The sequence below is a fragment of the Periplaneta americana genome, chromosome 2, assembly GCF_040183065.1.
Source record: "Periplaneta americana isolate PAMFEO1 chromosome 2, P.americana_PAMFEO1_priV1, whole genome shotgun sequence".
Taxonomy (NCBI): domain Eukaryota; kingdom Metazoa; phylum Arthropoda; class Insecta; order Blattodea; family Blattidae; genus Periplaneta; species Periplaneta americana.
In genome coordinates this window covers 2301935-2319392 of record NC_091118.1, presented here as the reverse complement: position 1 = coordinate 2319392, position 17458 = coordinate 2301935, and the positions used below count along the sequence as shown (strand labels likewise).

The 17458-nt window shown below is 35.8% G+C and overlaps 1 protein-coding gene across 2 annotated transcripts in view; it reads right to left on the bottom strand.

Moving 5' to 3' along the window:
• Positions 1-16815, bottom strand: part of LOC138711866 (1-phosphatidylinositol 4,5-bisphosphate phosphodiesterase delta-4-like) — a 107107-nt gene extending 90292 nt beyond the window's left edge. For both annotated transcript variants that reach the window (XM_069843122.1, XM_069843131.1), the window contains exon 1: positions 16659-16815. In XM_069843122.1, coding sequence (XP_069699223.1) covers positions 16659-16731 — 73 coding nt within the window. In that variant the 5' untranslated portion in view covers positions 16732-16815. The remainder of the gene's footprint in view (positions 1-16658) is intronic.
• Between the last annotated feature and the right edge of the window lie 643 nt (positions 16816-17458).

The following is a 17458-nucleotide window of genomic DNA, read 5'->3' as shown; positions in this document are numbered from 1 at the left end:
ACCCCAAGAAAAACCCCAGCTGCGACCTTGTGCGCCACAAGTGTCACTATGGATTTTTCAAATGTGGAAACGTTAATCTTGTATTATCATCACAATGCCTTGTGTTCATACTTGGGTAGTGAGGAGAGAAAAAGCCAGGATCCTAATTCTTTGAATCATACCAAGCTTTCGCTTTTGACTCCTTGTTGACTTGAATTTGTTTATTTCAGTTTATTAAAGTTTGAGATGTGTTCTTTCTTCTGCGTTGAGTTAAAGACGAGGCTGGATTCACGTGATCATGAAGTTAAAAAGATTTCCTCATTAACGGATTTGGGAGGTTCTGTAAACTACGTAGAAAGTGTTGATGATGCTTGTTCAAAAAATCTTCTATGGATCCTATGCTGAGAACTTGTTCTAAGAACTTCTTGTTTGTCTGTAGTCAGCGCCTGTGACAATGCGTAGGACTGATCTGTGAACCAGTGTTGCCAATTCAGCGGTTTTCCCGCTAAATCTAGCTTTTTTGGATAACCGTCTCGCGAGTAAAATTATATTATCCCGCTTAGCGGGAATACTAGCGGTTTTTAATCTTTGAAGTTTCTGAATGAAATTCATATTAGCATTATAAGCGGTTTTCATAATTACATTTAATTCGTTCAGTGTGTGTTCTGTGAAATAATGGATGTGTTAATGTAGTGATAATTCCATATTATACGCTATATGTTACCGTTAAAACCCGAAATCAGTCAAAACCAGTTTCAACTAGTAAAAACTAGTTTAAGCAAATGCATAAAGATAGAAAGTGAGTTTTCGTATGACACAGAATCAGTGTCACGTTAGGTTTGGTTAGTTTAGGTTTTTGTTTGGTAAAAGCCTAAAAAAAACCCTAACCTAACCTAACCTGTCATTGATTTTACATCTTACGAAAATTCGCTTTCTATCTATCTATATTTTAAAACTACTTTTTACTAGTTGAAACTGGTTTTGTCGAATTTTGGATTTTAACGGTAACATATATCGTGCAATAAGAATTTAAATATGTTGTGTCTGTGATAAAAGTGTTCAAAATTGCTTCACAGCGCCACATTGGCAGTGATAATAGTGTGTAATATTCGTTACATTGGCGGGTGGATGCTCTATCTTGACCATAATAAGTATACATTAAAATCTAGAGATATTTGTTAGAAAATTGCGGGTTTTCGAAAGTAATCTAGCGGGATTATACGAACAACTGTTGGCAACACTGCTGTGAACACCTCGAAGTCTGCAAAGCAGCGATTTGTTGATGTTGACCATGCCGAAGAACCGTGGACAAGTTTGGCTCTGGTTAACGGAATATAAAGAGAAAAAACAGGTGGGAGTGTAAGAAAGAAAAAACATAAATAAATAAAAATGAGAAGGAAAAAAATAAAGGTAGAATATAGTAAATAAAACAAGAATTTAAGAAATTAATAAAATATAAAGAGAACAGGAAACAGATGAAGGTCTGTCAGCTCTCTCTAAGAAATGCAAATACATCCGAACGGACTTCTGACGTATACTTACATTCATTCTCCCCGAAGCAATCTCACACGTCATAGTGCCGGAAGGAAGAAGTTGACGTGACCTCACGTAACAAGTTCTGTGGTGATGCCAGACGAGAACGTCACATCTCCCGGCGATATGAAATTAGCACGATTGTCTCATTTAATGAGAAGGGCGACCATGAGGTGACGAATTTTTGATCGACGTGCTTTTGTTTATGTTTACGAAGCGACAGTCATGATGATTTCACGAGTTTCTCAGAAACTACGGCATATCCGTATACTAATCATAAGCAATACTTCACACTATAGGCATACACAGTAGCTCCACCACAGCTGAAAGAAATGACTGACGGATTGTTGTGCTGCTGTAATTAATTAATTTCTGATCAATGTTTTATTCTTTCTTTTTTCGTTCTATTTTCGTTACCCGTTCTTCCTCAATGTCTTCTCTTCTTATTCTTAGCTTCTATCTCTTCTATTTATCGCTTTTCTCGTCTTTCCTTCCCTCCTTTTCTTCATTTTCCATCTCTTTTTTTCATGTTTCTTGTTTTTGTGATTCCTTTCTTTTCTTATTATTTCTTTTTCAACAATTATTGATTTTTTCCGTTCTTTTTGTTTTGTTATATTCTTTCTATTAATTTCTTTTTCTCCTTTCCTGTATTTGTTTCTTTCGTCATTCATTTGTACTTGATTGTCCATTTCTTCCTTGCTTTCATAATCATAACACTTCCTCGTAGACAGAAAGCATTAGCACTAAACAGATGAAGTACGGAACAAACTACTTAATCTCTTCAGCGCTTTCTTCTTCTCTTGTTCGTGTACAGTGCGATAGTGTTTTTTTTTTCTCGAATCGCGTCAACGCGAAGTTTCCATACTCTCGCATTAGCGTCTAATGTTATTCTTAATGTTATGCTTGTATAAGTCGTTGTGAATGGATCCATTAAATAACCCGACCGCAAGCTTTAGGCCTTTGCGTTTAATTTTAATTGTGAATGGGTCCTTGCTTCCTATCGCTTCACCTCTACTATTTATTCTTTGTACTTCAGTCTATGCAAGTCAACACTCCACTTTTTTGCAACTCACGACATGATTGTGAGCTGACATAAACAAAGTCATTGACTCTCCTATTCCGTTGGACGTAACATTATGCAATAGCGATTATTCCCTGCAGAATAATTCTGAACTGTCTTCTTATTTCTTTCGCAACAATCACTATGCGAGGAAGAAACTGGACATGTTTTATTTTAACGGTTTAAAGCACCAAACCGGCAATTCATGACGCGTTAGCTGCGACTTATGCAAATCATTCGATTGGCGACCTTCAGAGTACCATTCCACGCTAGGGGGCAAGGTTCAAGTCCCGGCGAGATTGGAAATTGTGTCAGGTCAGGTCTCTCGGGGAGGGGAAGCATTGAAAAGTGTCATCACTACAGAACAGGATCGACGCGCTCAGAAGAAAACGGAAGCGGAATAAAGAAAAGGAGGAAAAAAGAACAAAAAAGTGCCGCGAGAATCGGGTTGTCGCGTAATCTCTATGTCAGAACATCAAACATTAAAACATCGTTTGTTCCGCCTAATAATTGTATAATTTACGTAACACACATAATTTCTACATTCTATTGTCTATGAATATTTTCTGTTTTCTTCGTTCTGAATTTTCAAACTAATCTCTTTTTTTCATTTTGAATTATAGTCGCGACGCTGTTATTCCCGGCGTGACTCCTCCTCTTTGCTTACGTCTTAGGAAGTGAAGGCTCTATAAAGTCTAGGTAGGTAGTATCGTTCGCCATTTTTGTTCTTTCGTTGCCGAGCTACCATACGAGGGAATCTATTTGCCACACCGTTAAACATTATCATGTCGTAGCTCCTATGATAATAACGCACTGTAATTCAGCAAATAATTGAGCGGCAAATAACGTCCTCGTGTGCTTTCTGCGAACGGCAACGAAACAGCCAAAATGGCGGGCGATTATATTAAGTATTTATCCAGCCTTAGGAAATGCGTAACGTCTTCATCAGCGAATCACAAGACGCACACGTTTAAATGTAGCCGACCTGCAACGTGATTGGCTGCCGGAAATTAGAGCGACAGGACTATAGTTATAATTTTGTGAACAATATTTTGAAAATGGTTATTTTACAATTTTCGCCTTCATAACGTTTCTCTTTTTAATTAATTTATTAATGTGTCCATAACCTTCCGGCCAGTAGACACCTCACGTCAATGTGAGTGGAGCAATAATAAATAAATAAATAAATTTGTATTCCTTCCTTCCTGTCTCTTGATTGAATTCTGATAAATCGCTGTACATGTACTGGACGTACAATAAAAATAATTTCTTCGGTATCTGTAATGCTGATAACCAGAGAAAGGGATTTGGAGTATTATAAAGAATGGTGAAACGTAGTATAGATATTCGTAGCTCAGTCACTGTCAAGCGAGCTGCATGGACGAGTACAGTTCACTTCATACAAACTTACTCGCAACTTGCTGTAAACGTATTTCAGAATAAATATATTGAATAGTTTAATGACATATAGTGGCCTACATACATAATCTGCATTTCACTTTGAACTACATGTGTTTTTCTTGGCAACGCACAAGACACCAATAAACAACATTAAAAATATACATAATTAAATATCAATCTCTATATCCTCTCGTGTCAGTGGAAATATTGATGGCTGATAGACAGTTGTCTTCTGTATGGAACTCGCCTCTGAATATGTGTGTTTTTCTGTCAGGAGCGTGCTAAATTAAAACCTTTATTTACAATATCACGAAATATGATAATATGTATACAACGTACACTACAGTATTTACAATATAGCCTAATACAGTATCATTAAATGTTACACAAAATGTAGAACCAAATGAAATATCATTTTCAAATTTTCAAAACACAACTGTGCTCTGTTGCAACGAAGGAAATTTTTTAACATGGAAAAACTCCGCTCTACATCTGCAGAGACAATTGGAGAGTACTTGAAAAAGACACGTCAATTAAATTCACATGTTGAATGACGTCATTGGGACACGTGTTTGTTGGTGCATCTGAAATCCGACTAAGAATACTGTACCCATCATTTTTAATCAAAACTCTGTTCATTTTTTCACCAACACGTTTTCCTACTTTACCTTCTACTGCACTCAGTTTATTTACAATAGTCCTCATCATATTTATTTGCTCAACTAGTTCTACTCCTGACTGTACTAATCGAGTAATGGCATCCGGTAAATAAAAAAAAATTGACTTAGTATGCATGACTTCTTTTCCGATTGTTCTACCATTTAGCAGTTCCTGGCATATTTGAATCGCAGTCGAAAGACTGGACCACTTGCTTCACAGATTGGAGGTGATGTGCGTAATAATAATTATTGCAAGTTTCTAACCATGACCCCCATCTCTTAAGAACTGGACATGGGGGAAGCGATAATTTAGGGAATTGTTTTCTGAATTTTGATACTCGATCTTAGCTTTTGCAAAAGTCTGCTGTCGAAAAATCTGAAAGTTAGAATTTATAAAACAGTTATATTACCGGTTCTTCTGTATGGTTGTGAAACTTGGACTCTCACTCTGAGAGAGGAACATAGGTTAAGGGTGTTTGAGAATAAGGTGCTTAGGAAAATATTTGGGGCTAAGAGGGATGAAGTTACAGGAGAATGGAGAAAGTTACACAACGCAGAACTGCACGCATTGTATTCTTCACCTGACATAATTAGGAACATTAAATCCAGACGTTTGAGATGGGCAGGGCATGTAGCACGTATGGGCGAATCCAGAAATGCATATAGAGTGTTAGTTGGGAGACCGGAGGGAAAAAGACCTTTAGGGAGGCCGAGACGTAGATGGTAGGATAACATTAAAATGTATTTGAGGGAGGTGAGGTATGATGATAGAGACTGGATTAATCTTGCACAGGATAGGGACCGCTGGCGGGCTTATGTGAGGGCGGCAATGAACCTTCGGGTTCCTTAAAAGCCATTTGTAAGTAAGTAAGTAAGTAAGTAAGTCTTTCAGTTTTGTATTGCTAGTTGGTTTCACTTTCGGCATTGTACCTGCACTTCACTACCCTGAACTGCAAACCTGCACGTTGAAGTTCTTATGCGACAACTGTCCCGTTCACCTGTTGTTCACGTGCAGAGATCTGCGAGTATGTCATGGAGGGGAGGACTTGGTATAAAGGGTTGTAAACAAATGACTATGTAGATGCCAATACTAGCTTTTACTGCTACAAATTCCGTTCCCTACTGATAACGTACATTAAGCGAAAATCTGGAAATAAAATGTGCCTCACAACACTGCATGTTCATGCGTCGTGAAGAAAGCAAGGATGCAGACAACCTGGCAGGTCACGCCCACAACAAGGCTCTCACAGAGCAAGCTGCCGCTGTGCACAGGTTTCGTCCTGCAGTCTCGCTGCTCCATTACCTGTAGTCCTGTGTTCATTAATTTCAGGTCTTCAGAAAGGTCTTTATACAGGGATATCATTTTGTTTTTACTTCAATTTCTATTGTAACTGAGTTTCTGAATGTACTTCACTCCCACCCCTTCTACTAATGAAGTTCCAACTGTCCTCCACACAGATCCAAGGCCGCAGATACAGTAGCTGGCCGGACCGTTATAACATAACCTAAACAAGAGTTAGGAAAGTTTTACGATGAAATAAACAAGAAAACTATTAATTAAAAATGATGAAATAAAAAATAAACATAAATAATGTTAAAAGGAACAATTATTGAAAGTACAATTTTCAAATTTGAATGTTTTAGTGTTTGTAGTAAACAGTACTGAGTTAGTGAGTATAGTACGTTCCAGAAATATGTTCGTGTTTTCCAGTGACAAAAGAGCTTTCAATATTGAATCATATTTTCGCACAGGTACTGTCGTCCGTTTGCCTACGTCGCATTCCAGTTTCCCCCACCTGGTTCTACTCACCCCTCTGTAAAGGCTAGTGGCTGGGCTGTCTTAGCTCTTTTCTGAAAACATTAATTTCTGTTAGGAATTGGTAATTAACTGTCACGTGATTTCCCTCCTTTCTACGACCCTACGACATAACCACTTGGACGGACAGTAGATAGCATGTCTGAGTAATTTTATTTTTTGTCGGATCGGGCAGAAGTGAAGATTGAATTAATAATACCTAACCTAGCCTACTCTTTTACAGAGTAGGTACAGAATTATTTCAACATCAGTTACTAGTACGAAGGAAAGTGTCATGATTTACATACAAACAATGATACTGAAAAAATTGTAAACTATTAGACATGTGTATACGAACAAAGAATAATTTGTTCAACAATAAAAACCCTCATGACTTCCGACATGTTTGTTGCTGTAGAATCTTCAGTGTAATGTAAATACGTATAGTTTAAATGTATACAGTATGTCACTACTGTATTAAGGCTGGTTGAGTGGAAGAGAAGGCCTTATTAATAGTCTGCATTAATAGCAATAATGAAGATCTTGATTCCATCTCTTCCTGATCTCAACAATTTGGGCTTAACCTAAACGCATGTAAATCACAGGCTATTCTGTTCGCGAACCGTAGATTAATTCCTGAAGTCAACGACCTGAATATTCCACCTGTGAAACTGGATAAAACAATCATCCCGTTTAGCTCTACCGTAAAAAATCTCGGAGTGCATTTCGAATCTAATCTCAATTGGGATACACATATTAAATATACATGTAAGAAGGCATTCTCTATTCTCCATTCACTAAAAAGATTGTATCATTATCCATCTAAATTATAACAGACGCTGGTACAGACATTCATTCTACCTCACTTCGATTATTGCAACGTTTTGTTCAGTGATCTCAGGATTGATTCCGCTCAGAAACTACAGCGTGTTCATAACGCGTGCGTCCGCTTCATTTGTAATGTTCGATACTATGATCATATCTCACCTTCTTTCGAGAAGCTATCATGGCTTAGGTTACATGAGAGGAGAAATCTGCACTCACTTTCTCTCCTATATCGAATTATGCACACTTCATCCCCCTATTATTTATTCGCTCGTTTTCATACTCTCTCTCGCTATCATAATATTAATACTCGATCACAACGCGATAACACGCTAGAAATTCCACTTCACACATCATCTCTTTCATTGTTGCTACCTCTCGTCACTGGAACTCTCTACCCTGAAGTCAAGGGCTGCCGAACATTGAAATATTTCAAATCCAAGTTAGAAAATTATCTTATGACGAGTTGCCAAACTAACTTACTATTATGACAAGTGTTGTATTGCATGTTTCCACGTATTCACATTTTTTTAATGTTCTAGTGATATTTAACTTATTTTATATTTTTGTTTTCATATTTTCCGATAATGGTATATCTATAATGTGATAAGTTGAGCTATATATAATCATAATTTTCCTTACTGTGTGTACTTAAAAATATTGTATTCGTTGTAGGCTTTGTACTGCACTATTTTATTATTATTATTATTATTATTATTATTATTATTATTATTATTATTAATTGTCTTATATTTTATACTTTGTATGTCTCATTTATTTTGACCTGCTGTTCACATTTTATTATGCTTTTTTCTTTCTTTCTGTATGTTATATATTATGTCTGATTTCTACTTACTTGTTGTTTACATTTTATTATTATTATCTTATTCAGTTTTGTGTGTAAAATTGTAGTGTACTTTGTAAATTTGTAGTGTTTTTTGTAACGCAGTTTTACTCCTGGTTGAGTGTTAGAGAAGGCCGTATGGCCTTAACTCTGCCAGGTTAAATAAATCATTATTATTATTATTATTATTATTATTATTATTATTATTATTATTATTATTGCCTTAACCCTGTCTGCGAAAACAAAACATTCTACATCCTATAACATGATGACCAACGACAGAAAAAGAAAGGCTTACAAAAGGGAGCTAGAGATCATGGTACCGGCACAGACATATAATATTCCTAAAACTAAATTACAAAGTTTAGACAAGGGAATGATTGTTTGTACAAGTGAAAGCGAAGTGTAAGTGGAAGAAGAAAAAGAAGAAGAACATGAGATAAGGAAGAAATATGACAAGACAGAAAAGAAAAGAAAATGATGAAGAAATAACAAAAGAAAAAGAGAAGAAAATGAAGATAAGAAAAATGAAAGAAATGCTATAAGAATACGAGTAGAAGCAAAGAAGACGAGAATAAACGAAGAGTTGAGGAGAAAAAGATAATTTATAAGCAGAAGAACGAAGGGAAACGACAAGGATGACAGTACAGAGAAGAGAAGAACAGAAGATTTAAAATATCCACATCGCTACGTTGCAAAACAAGGTGCATGATTCAGTGCCTTCTGTCGTAACTTTCTCAAAAAGTCGTGTGACCAACGCGATAAAAATGCACGCGGCCAGGGAAAATGAACAACTCCATGCGACTTCCTAACAATGTGCATGGCCAAGCCTTCCTAACGACGGGTTTCAGGTTTACAGAGACATCGTAAGTAGACTATACCACAAACCTAATGAGGAAAGTAAAATATTGCCACTGTCTTCAATTTGAAGAATGTTACATATCTAAATAATAATAATAATAATAATAATAATAATAATAATAATAATAATAATAATAATAATAATATTTTGATTATTATTATTACTATTATTATTACTTTTATTATTATTATTATTATTATTATTATTATTATTATTATTATTATTTAGATATGTAGTATATAATATGTTGAATATTAATTATTATTATTATTATTATTATTATTATTATTATTATTATTATTATTATTATTATTATTATGTTGACTTCAAAAGAAAGAGTCAATCGAGTTAAAAAATTTCAGAAAAATAGTAATATTATTTATAGTATAAAGAGAGTAAAATCAGTTTACTCTCGTGTGCTATACAATATATTATCCATTACTGGTTTCTAAATGTAATTACTGCATCTAAATTCAATATTAAATTATAGAACTTTCCTCTGTAATGTGTTGTTTATGAAAAAGTTACAAATTAATTTTATTAATGTATGAATTTTATGGTTGTTACTGTATTGGTTGTCATGGAGAGTGTGATCGAAAAACAATTCACTGCTGTGAATAAAGCCATTGTTTACGTTGCTAAGGAGCAAGAAAGACTAGTTTAGATACCAGCTATACATAAAATTAATTAAATTCACCATTCCAGACAGACCGTGTCCTCCCTTCTACGATCTCTTTATGAATAATAATAATAATAATAATAATAATAATAATAATAATAATAATAATATATAGCGACGATTATGATGAACAGGGGAAAATCGAAACCAACAATAATTATTATGTTATGTGGAACAAGAATAAAAACAGGAATGGTCGTAATTTGTTTTTGAATCGTGGAATTTATTGTGTTTTTGTTTTCGACATGCTTCTTGCGTGTACACGACATGGATGAAGTGGGGTCATAAAATCGTAATCGTAATGGTATCATATCAGCTGCTCTTCGTGCAAGAGAATTCGGAACCGGTTAATGTTCCAGAAGCAGACGTCTTGCAGTCAGCTGGCAAGGTCAAACATGCGAATCAGGGCGCATGCGTCTCCACTACACCGCGTGGCCTTCACATGTTCCCACGCGTCCAAGTTATTTCTTATTTGTTCAATGATTACGACTATTGATTATGCACGTCACGTCACAGTTGCTTTGGAATTTTGTTGCAAGACCCTGATGATGAACTGGGGCAAGTCGGTTAAAGAATTTTTCATTTTACAAATTTCTGTCGGCAGGAGAAGGAAACACAAACACAGCTGCCAACGAGACAATATATTAGTGTTTACGGGTTTGGCGAATATTAAGTTTAGGGTTAAACTTCTCGCACACCACACATGAGAGGAAAAACGTACTTAAGTAACGAAAATAAGCTCAAAATTTATAACACCACTTTAGGGACACGTGATCGATCACTGGCAAGAATAAGGGGTTGTGGAAGGGTCATAGGTAAGTATTTTGAGACAAGAACTAAGGGTCTGCGGGTTCAAACCTGCACGTAATGGCGTAATATATTGGGGGGGGGGGCCTAGTATACCACTGAATGAGTATTGTGATTAAAAAAGAACTACCACGGCGGGACTCGAAGTACTGTCTTTAGGCTTAAAGTCTGACGCGTTGCCCGCTACACTAAAGCTTCATGCCGACAATTATCTTCTAAAATACGAGTAGGCACTGTACAATAACGGAAATGAAGGTGAAACATAAAGCAGTGCAGGGGCGTGCTGTCTCATTATTTGCAGGCAATTTTACAGATTCTGTAAAAGCTACATTTTGAAAACACGGTTCATTAGTTCATAATTGTTGGGCTTCGTCCAGTCCCCAATAAGGTCCGAAAACCTTTCCATACCCGTATTTCATTTTATTATTGGATTTTGAGTATAAAATTTAAACAAATTTAACAACTGCTAACTCAGATTATTCTTCGTTGCAGCTCTGGGTTTCCTGTCTCAAATTGCTTGTCCACAACCCCTCTATAACCAGATGAATTTCTTTGGTTGGAGTCATGAACTATTGTCATAAATAAAAACTATTGACAATAGGTATAACAACCTCATAAAATAGCAAAATATGAAATTGTAAAGTAATTAAATAATTAAAATACAATCATTTGTTCCAGGGAGCATCTGTTTATGGTGCAAGGATAATTTTCATTTAACATTTTTTTTTAAATTTAGTCTTCAATACATTGTCATAAATCACTACAAACCAATGTGAATATAGCGTGGATTGTGTACTAAAATGTTGTTGTTTTCTAATGCCAGGCGTTTGACAATAAAGTCATTTGACCTCTTGCACTCCAATATTTTTCGAACATATTATCATGGTCAGCCACTGAAGCACAGATTTTGAGGTGTTCCGAATCCATTTCTTGGTTTGAGTTGCACAATGGGCAGTTAGGGGACTGATATATTCCAATTCTATGCAGGTGCTTGGCCAAACAATCATGGCCTGTTGCTAATCTAAATGCAGCTGCAGACGATTTTCGTGGTAAATCGGGAATTAACTGTGGATTTTGATGCAGAGAGTTCCATTTTTTCCCTTGGGATTGAGTTATCAAATTTTGTTTGTTGAAGTCTAAGTATGTAGATTTAATAAATCTCTTCACAGAGTAATACGTAGATTTAGTAACAGGTCTGTAAGTAGCAGTGCTGCCCTTCTTTGCTAAAGCATCCGCATTCTCGTTTCCCAGGATTTCACAGTGGGATGGTATCCATTGGAATACTAAAATACTTTTTCTGTTGACACCATTGTGCATCATTGTTTACGTAAATAGTCTAAAAACAGATGAAAATTAACACGGCACATAAACGTTACTATTTTAAGAAAAACAGGAAACAAATATGTAAGTAATAAAAATGTGTACCTTCCGGGACAATTAATATGCGCCGCGTTTTACAAAATTCTTCCGTTTTTCGCCTTTATTTGATCATGGAATAGCGCAATGAGAATCAGAATCAGCCTTGTGTGGGAGTAGGTATATCGAAGTTTCAATCAGTTCAGCTCACGGTATTCAAAGCGAAAGTTCTTGGTTCTGTCACAAACGCAAAACATCCAACGTTTCTGGGCTCCATTATGAAGGAAGGCACGCACGTGTGTGTTGGTATTTAATTCTCTTCCATAGCTGGAGATTTAATTTACAGACAGTTCAAGTAGCACGAAAGAAGTTTACGGACAGGGCTGGAGAAAGCTCTTGTAACGGGCTTAAAAAAAAAGTGGGTTCGAGCTTTACAAGTGAAAAAACTTACGACTGCAGATTTAATTATTATCACCGAGTATGTAGCTATACAACCACGATCTACCTGGAGCCGATTTCGAGTACATCGACAGTCTGAATTACTTGTTTCTTTTTTTAAATTAAATAAAAACAATAATTTTATTGCTACAAATAATTGCACTTCTCGTACACCATTTCCGGATCAAATAAGTACGAGTGAATCCGCATACGGGCTTTTCCATATGAAATCGATCAGTAAAAAACCTCGCATTTTTTATACTCTAATTTTTTTCCTACTTATACAAGGTGCTGAGGGGAGTGCATTTTCAAAAATATACTATCGAAAGTCAAACGGTTTTCGTACTATTGAGCGACAAATTTAGCGTATTTTATAAAAACAAGCCTCTTTCAGCGCTCAGAACTCTGGAACCATTTACTGCAGAACATTGAACGAGAGCTCATTTTGAAGCTGACATTTGGTAGGTTATGTTAAGAAGTAATACTTATTTTTAATGTATACAGAGAGACAGATAATCTGATTTTACTTACTTTTAGGCTTTTTGCCAATTTGTAAAAATGTAAAAAAATATTGAGAAAAAACCTTGCATTATTAAGAGGGATTCGGCATTGTTTGCTTTGTGGCTCGGCAATAAGTTTCGAGGGTATTAAATAAATTATTTTCACACGCCTAGACTTGAACGGCGCAGTACCGCACGCACTGGCCGAGAGCTGAAAATTAGCGAGCGTTGGGCGTCATTTTACTCCTGTGTTTATGAAAACCTGTGATAAAGCTAGCCCAGCCATGACTGCTAGACGACACATCACGTGTTTGTCTCCTGGCCTTGCTTGTCTCGACTACCTACAGTCAGCTGGTTAGTTCACGCGCGTACTATTTATTTTCTTTATTTGATATTTTCAATACTTTCTTATCAACGGTGCACCAGTAAAAAATATGTGTTTATTTGTACTTTCAATGCGGAATCTAACCATATATTTTAAACATTTTTTTCGTGGCCAAAGGCGTCTTAATAAAGAAAAATCTTAATTTCTCCATTTCCATAAAAAGTAAGAAAATCTGTTTATATGTCAATATAAACTTTAATTTGTCAGCATCAAAATAAACCATGATTTTGATCATTGGGTGAAAGGGTTTCGGAGCCACAACAGTTTAAAGTTGCTAATTTTATGAAAATACGATAAATTTAAATATTTTTAATTTAAACACTATGAAGTTCTGATGCCTCAAACTTTGCACAAAACATTGTATCACAGTTCTCTACGTACAGAAAAAGTTTCATTGTGTTTAAAAATTCCAAGGTCAATTTTCTCTATTTTTCGGTTGATTTGAGATGGAATAGCTCATATAAAAAAAAATCATCATGATTGTCATGACTAATGACGTCAAACTGAATCGCCACCACAACCATTCTGTGCGTTGTAAAAAGAACACATCGTAGTACAGACTGCAAGTCTAAACAAACTGCTGAAGGTGTACAGCCTGTACAGTGTTGCAAATAGAACCCAACACGCCCTGACAGGGGTTTTCGTCTGTCGTGATGGGAAGGCACTCGTCTGTTGCGGATTGTACTTTTCAATCGCAGTGTATCACGTGACGTCATTTTGTGTTTCTGTGCAAGACAGTGTCCGAATACGAAACGAAGGCACCGCTGTTGCCAAGTCTGCCGATTTCCAACTGCGTTTGGCAGATTTGAATTCTTTGAAAATATCCGTATCAGTCGACAGCCGAAAATCTCACATATTACTTACTTACTGGCTTTTAAGGAACCCGGAGGTTCATTGCCGCCCTCACATAAGCCCGCCATCGGTCCCTATCCTTAGCAAGATTAATCCATTCTCTATCATCATATCCCACCTCCCTCAAATCCATTTTAATATTATCCTCCCATCTACGTCTCGGCCTCCACAAAGGTCTCTTTCCCTCCGGCCTCTCAACTAACACTCTATATGCATTTCTGGATTCGCCGATACGTGCTACATGCCCTGCCCATCTCAAACGTCTGGATTTAATGTTCATAATTATGTCAGGTGAAGAATACAATGCGTGCAGTTCTGCGTTGTGTAACTTTCTCCATTCTCCTGTAACTTCATCCCTTTTAGCTCCAAATATTTTCCTAAGCACCTTATTCTCAAACACCCTTAATCTCTGTTCCTCTCTCAAAGTGAGAGTCCAAGTTTCACAACCATACAGAACAACCGGTAATATAACTGTTTTATAAATTCTAACTTTCAGATTTTTTGACAGCAGATTAGATGACAAAAGCTTCTCAACCGAATAATAACAGGCATTTCCCATATTTATTCTGCGTTTAATTTCCTCCCGAGTGTCATTTATATTTGGTACTGTTGCTCCAATATATTTTCATTTTTCCACCTCTTCGAAAGATAAATCTCCAATTTTTATATTTCCATTTCGTAGAATATTCTGGTCACGAGACATAATCATATACTTTGTCTTTGCGGGGGTTACTTCCAAACCTATCGCTTCACTTGCTTCAAGTAAAATTTAAGCGTTTTCCCTAATCGTTTGTGGATTTTCTCCTAACATATTCACGTCATCCGCATAGACAAGCAGCTGATGTAACCCGTTCAATTCCAAACCCTCTCTGTTATCCTGGACTTCCCTAATGGCATACTCTAGAGCAAAGTTAAAAAGTAAAGGTGATAGTGCATCTCCTTGCTTTAGCCCGCAGTGAATTGGAAACGCATCTGACAGAAACTGACCTATACGAACTCTGCTGTACGTTTCACTGAGACACATTTTAATTAATCGAACTAGTTTCTTGGGAATACCAAATTCAATAAGAATATCATATAAAACTTCTGTCTTAACAGAGTCTTATGCCTTTTTGAAATCTATGAATAACTGATGCACTGTACCCTTATACTCCCATTTTTTTTCCATTATCTGTCGAATACAAAATATCTGGTCAATAGTTGATCTATTACGCCTAAAACCACACTGATGATCCCCAATAGTTTCATCTACACACGGAGTTGATCTTCTCAAAAGAATATTGGGCAAAATTTTGTACGTCAACAAAAGTAGTAGTAGTAGTAGTAGTAGTAGTAGTAGTAGTAGTAGTGGTAGTAGTAGTAATAATAATAATAATAATAATAATAATAATAATAATAAGCCCGAACTTTTTTTTTGCGGAGGGCCTTGGTACTATTTTATTTACGACTACAACCCTGGAATAGCTCATGTTTTTCTTAGGACTGCAGGGGTGTATTTTACGTCTGCGGCCCTGGCGACGCCAGGCCACATTTCTAATGTTCATATTATCGTCAAATTTTGCAGTTATAAAAAGTCGTGTTTTATTTATATTGAAACAATAAAGCAAGGTCTACTTTGCACACCTAACAACTTCTTAATCTAGATTCTAGATCTATTTGATTAAATAAATTTATAGCCTATGTGTATGAATTAATCAACCTATATTATATTTGTAGTCTATAATTTTGAAATATATATTAGTCCTACTTTTCACGTGCGATATTATTCTTCTCTAGTGTTAATATTATATTATATAATTCCATTGCCGCTGTAATTATATTTTAGTTCCTATTTTATTTTACTTATTTATTTATATTATTATTTTTTATTTTAATATTATATCTGAACTGCGACCGAGCACGAGCGCTGCTCATTCGGTCTCAAATTTTGTTAATACTACTGCATCTTCTTTTTATATTGCTTGTATTATTTTATTTGTATTTCTCTTTGTTTGTTTTTGTAATTATATTTCTTTATTCTGTATATTTGAATTTAAATAAACTTGAAATAAACTTGAAAAAAAAAAAAAGATTCGAACCCATGTATCTTCGTCTAACATTCTATAAGTATTCCTGCGGAGATGATGATGATGATGATGATGATGATGATGATTACGACGAAAACAACTACTGCCGGTACTATTCAAATCCCAGAGACAGGGCACTCCTCTATTTAGAAATACAGCCCTGTACGACAGGAACATTCAGTAGGCCTAAATTATGCCACTTGCTTCGCATCGCAATGAACATGACAAATTAGTGTAATCCTGTTTTTGTTGTTCTATTGTTTATTCAAGTTACGTACAAGCCTAGATCATGTTGTTGTTATTATTATATATGATCTAGGGTGTAAGTTACTTAGTTACGTACTAATTAATGACTAACTATAATTTAGCTGATTTTTATTTTTAAGCTTTCAGTAATAGTTCAATGCCCAATTATTTTTGACAATCGCACGTCAACAATGCATTAGCCTACTGTTGTGACCTTCATTTCTATAAACTCTAGAAACAACTAACTACAACTTTAGAACAAAACAGGCTTGCTTGTGTAAACCTGTTTTCTTTTATTACAGCAGATGAGTTATTAAAACTCCATTTATATGACAAAAAATAAGAATAATAAAAATAATCAGCGTTTGTACCTCGAAATTCAGGCGTTTCCTCGAGTCCTGGGTAAAGCTTCACGTTCGCCGTCTCTTCCACGATTTCGTCCATTGCCGCACAATTTGCCGCACGTCACATTCGGCTCACTTCCACTAAATATTCGCGGTAGAATGCTGTACGATTGTTTTGTGTTTTCGAATATATTACATACTACTTTCAATTCCTGTCGTAAGATGTCGCCGCAACCACTGGAAATCTTCCTTAAGAGAATGTGGGAGACATCTATTGAGAAAGATACGCACTGCACTTGGTTTTTGCGGCGAAAGTGGTCATTCCTGCCATCTATTGCGTGAGTTAGGAACTTCCGTTCGGTTGTTGCTAATTCTGCCAGAGGGCAGTCTCGTCACGAGAGGTTCGCGACTAGAGATGAGCTAACACGATGTTTTCAAATATCTATGACAATTAAATATCTGTGACTTTTATCGGTGATTTTGTCACACCGATATTTTATATCGATACGTAGCATGAATTACACCGATGTTTTGTCACACCGATAAAAATTAGCAGGAAATATTGAAGAGCAGTGAAACATGAATACGATTTCTCTATACACACCACTCATCAGTGATTTATATGGGAAAATCCAACAAAGAAATTATGTACATGTACCATTAACAAATAAATACTTACCTAACTGAACAGTAACATGTCCAAAGTTAAGCTCATGTACCAAGAGGTTATATTATAGATATTGAACCAGTTGATCATTTTTTAAAATGAAGTTGGGCATGGAGAAATTGAGGTTATATGATTATCCTAATCGTTTTAAAAATTGATC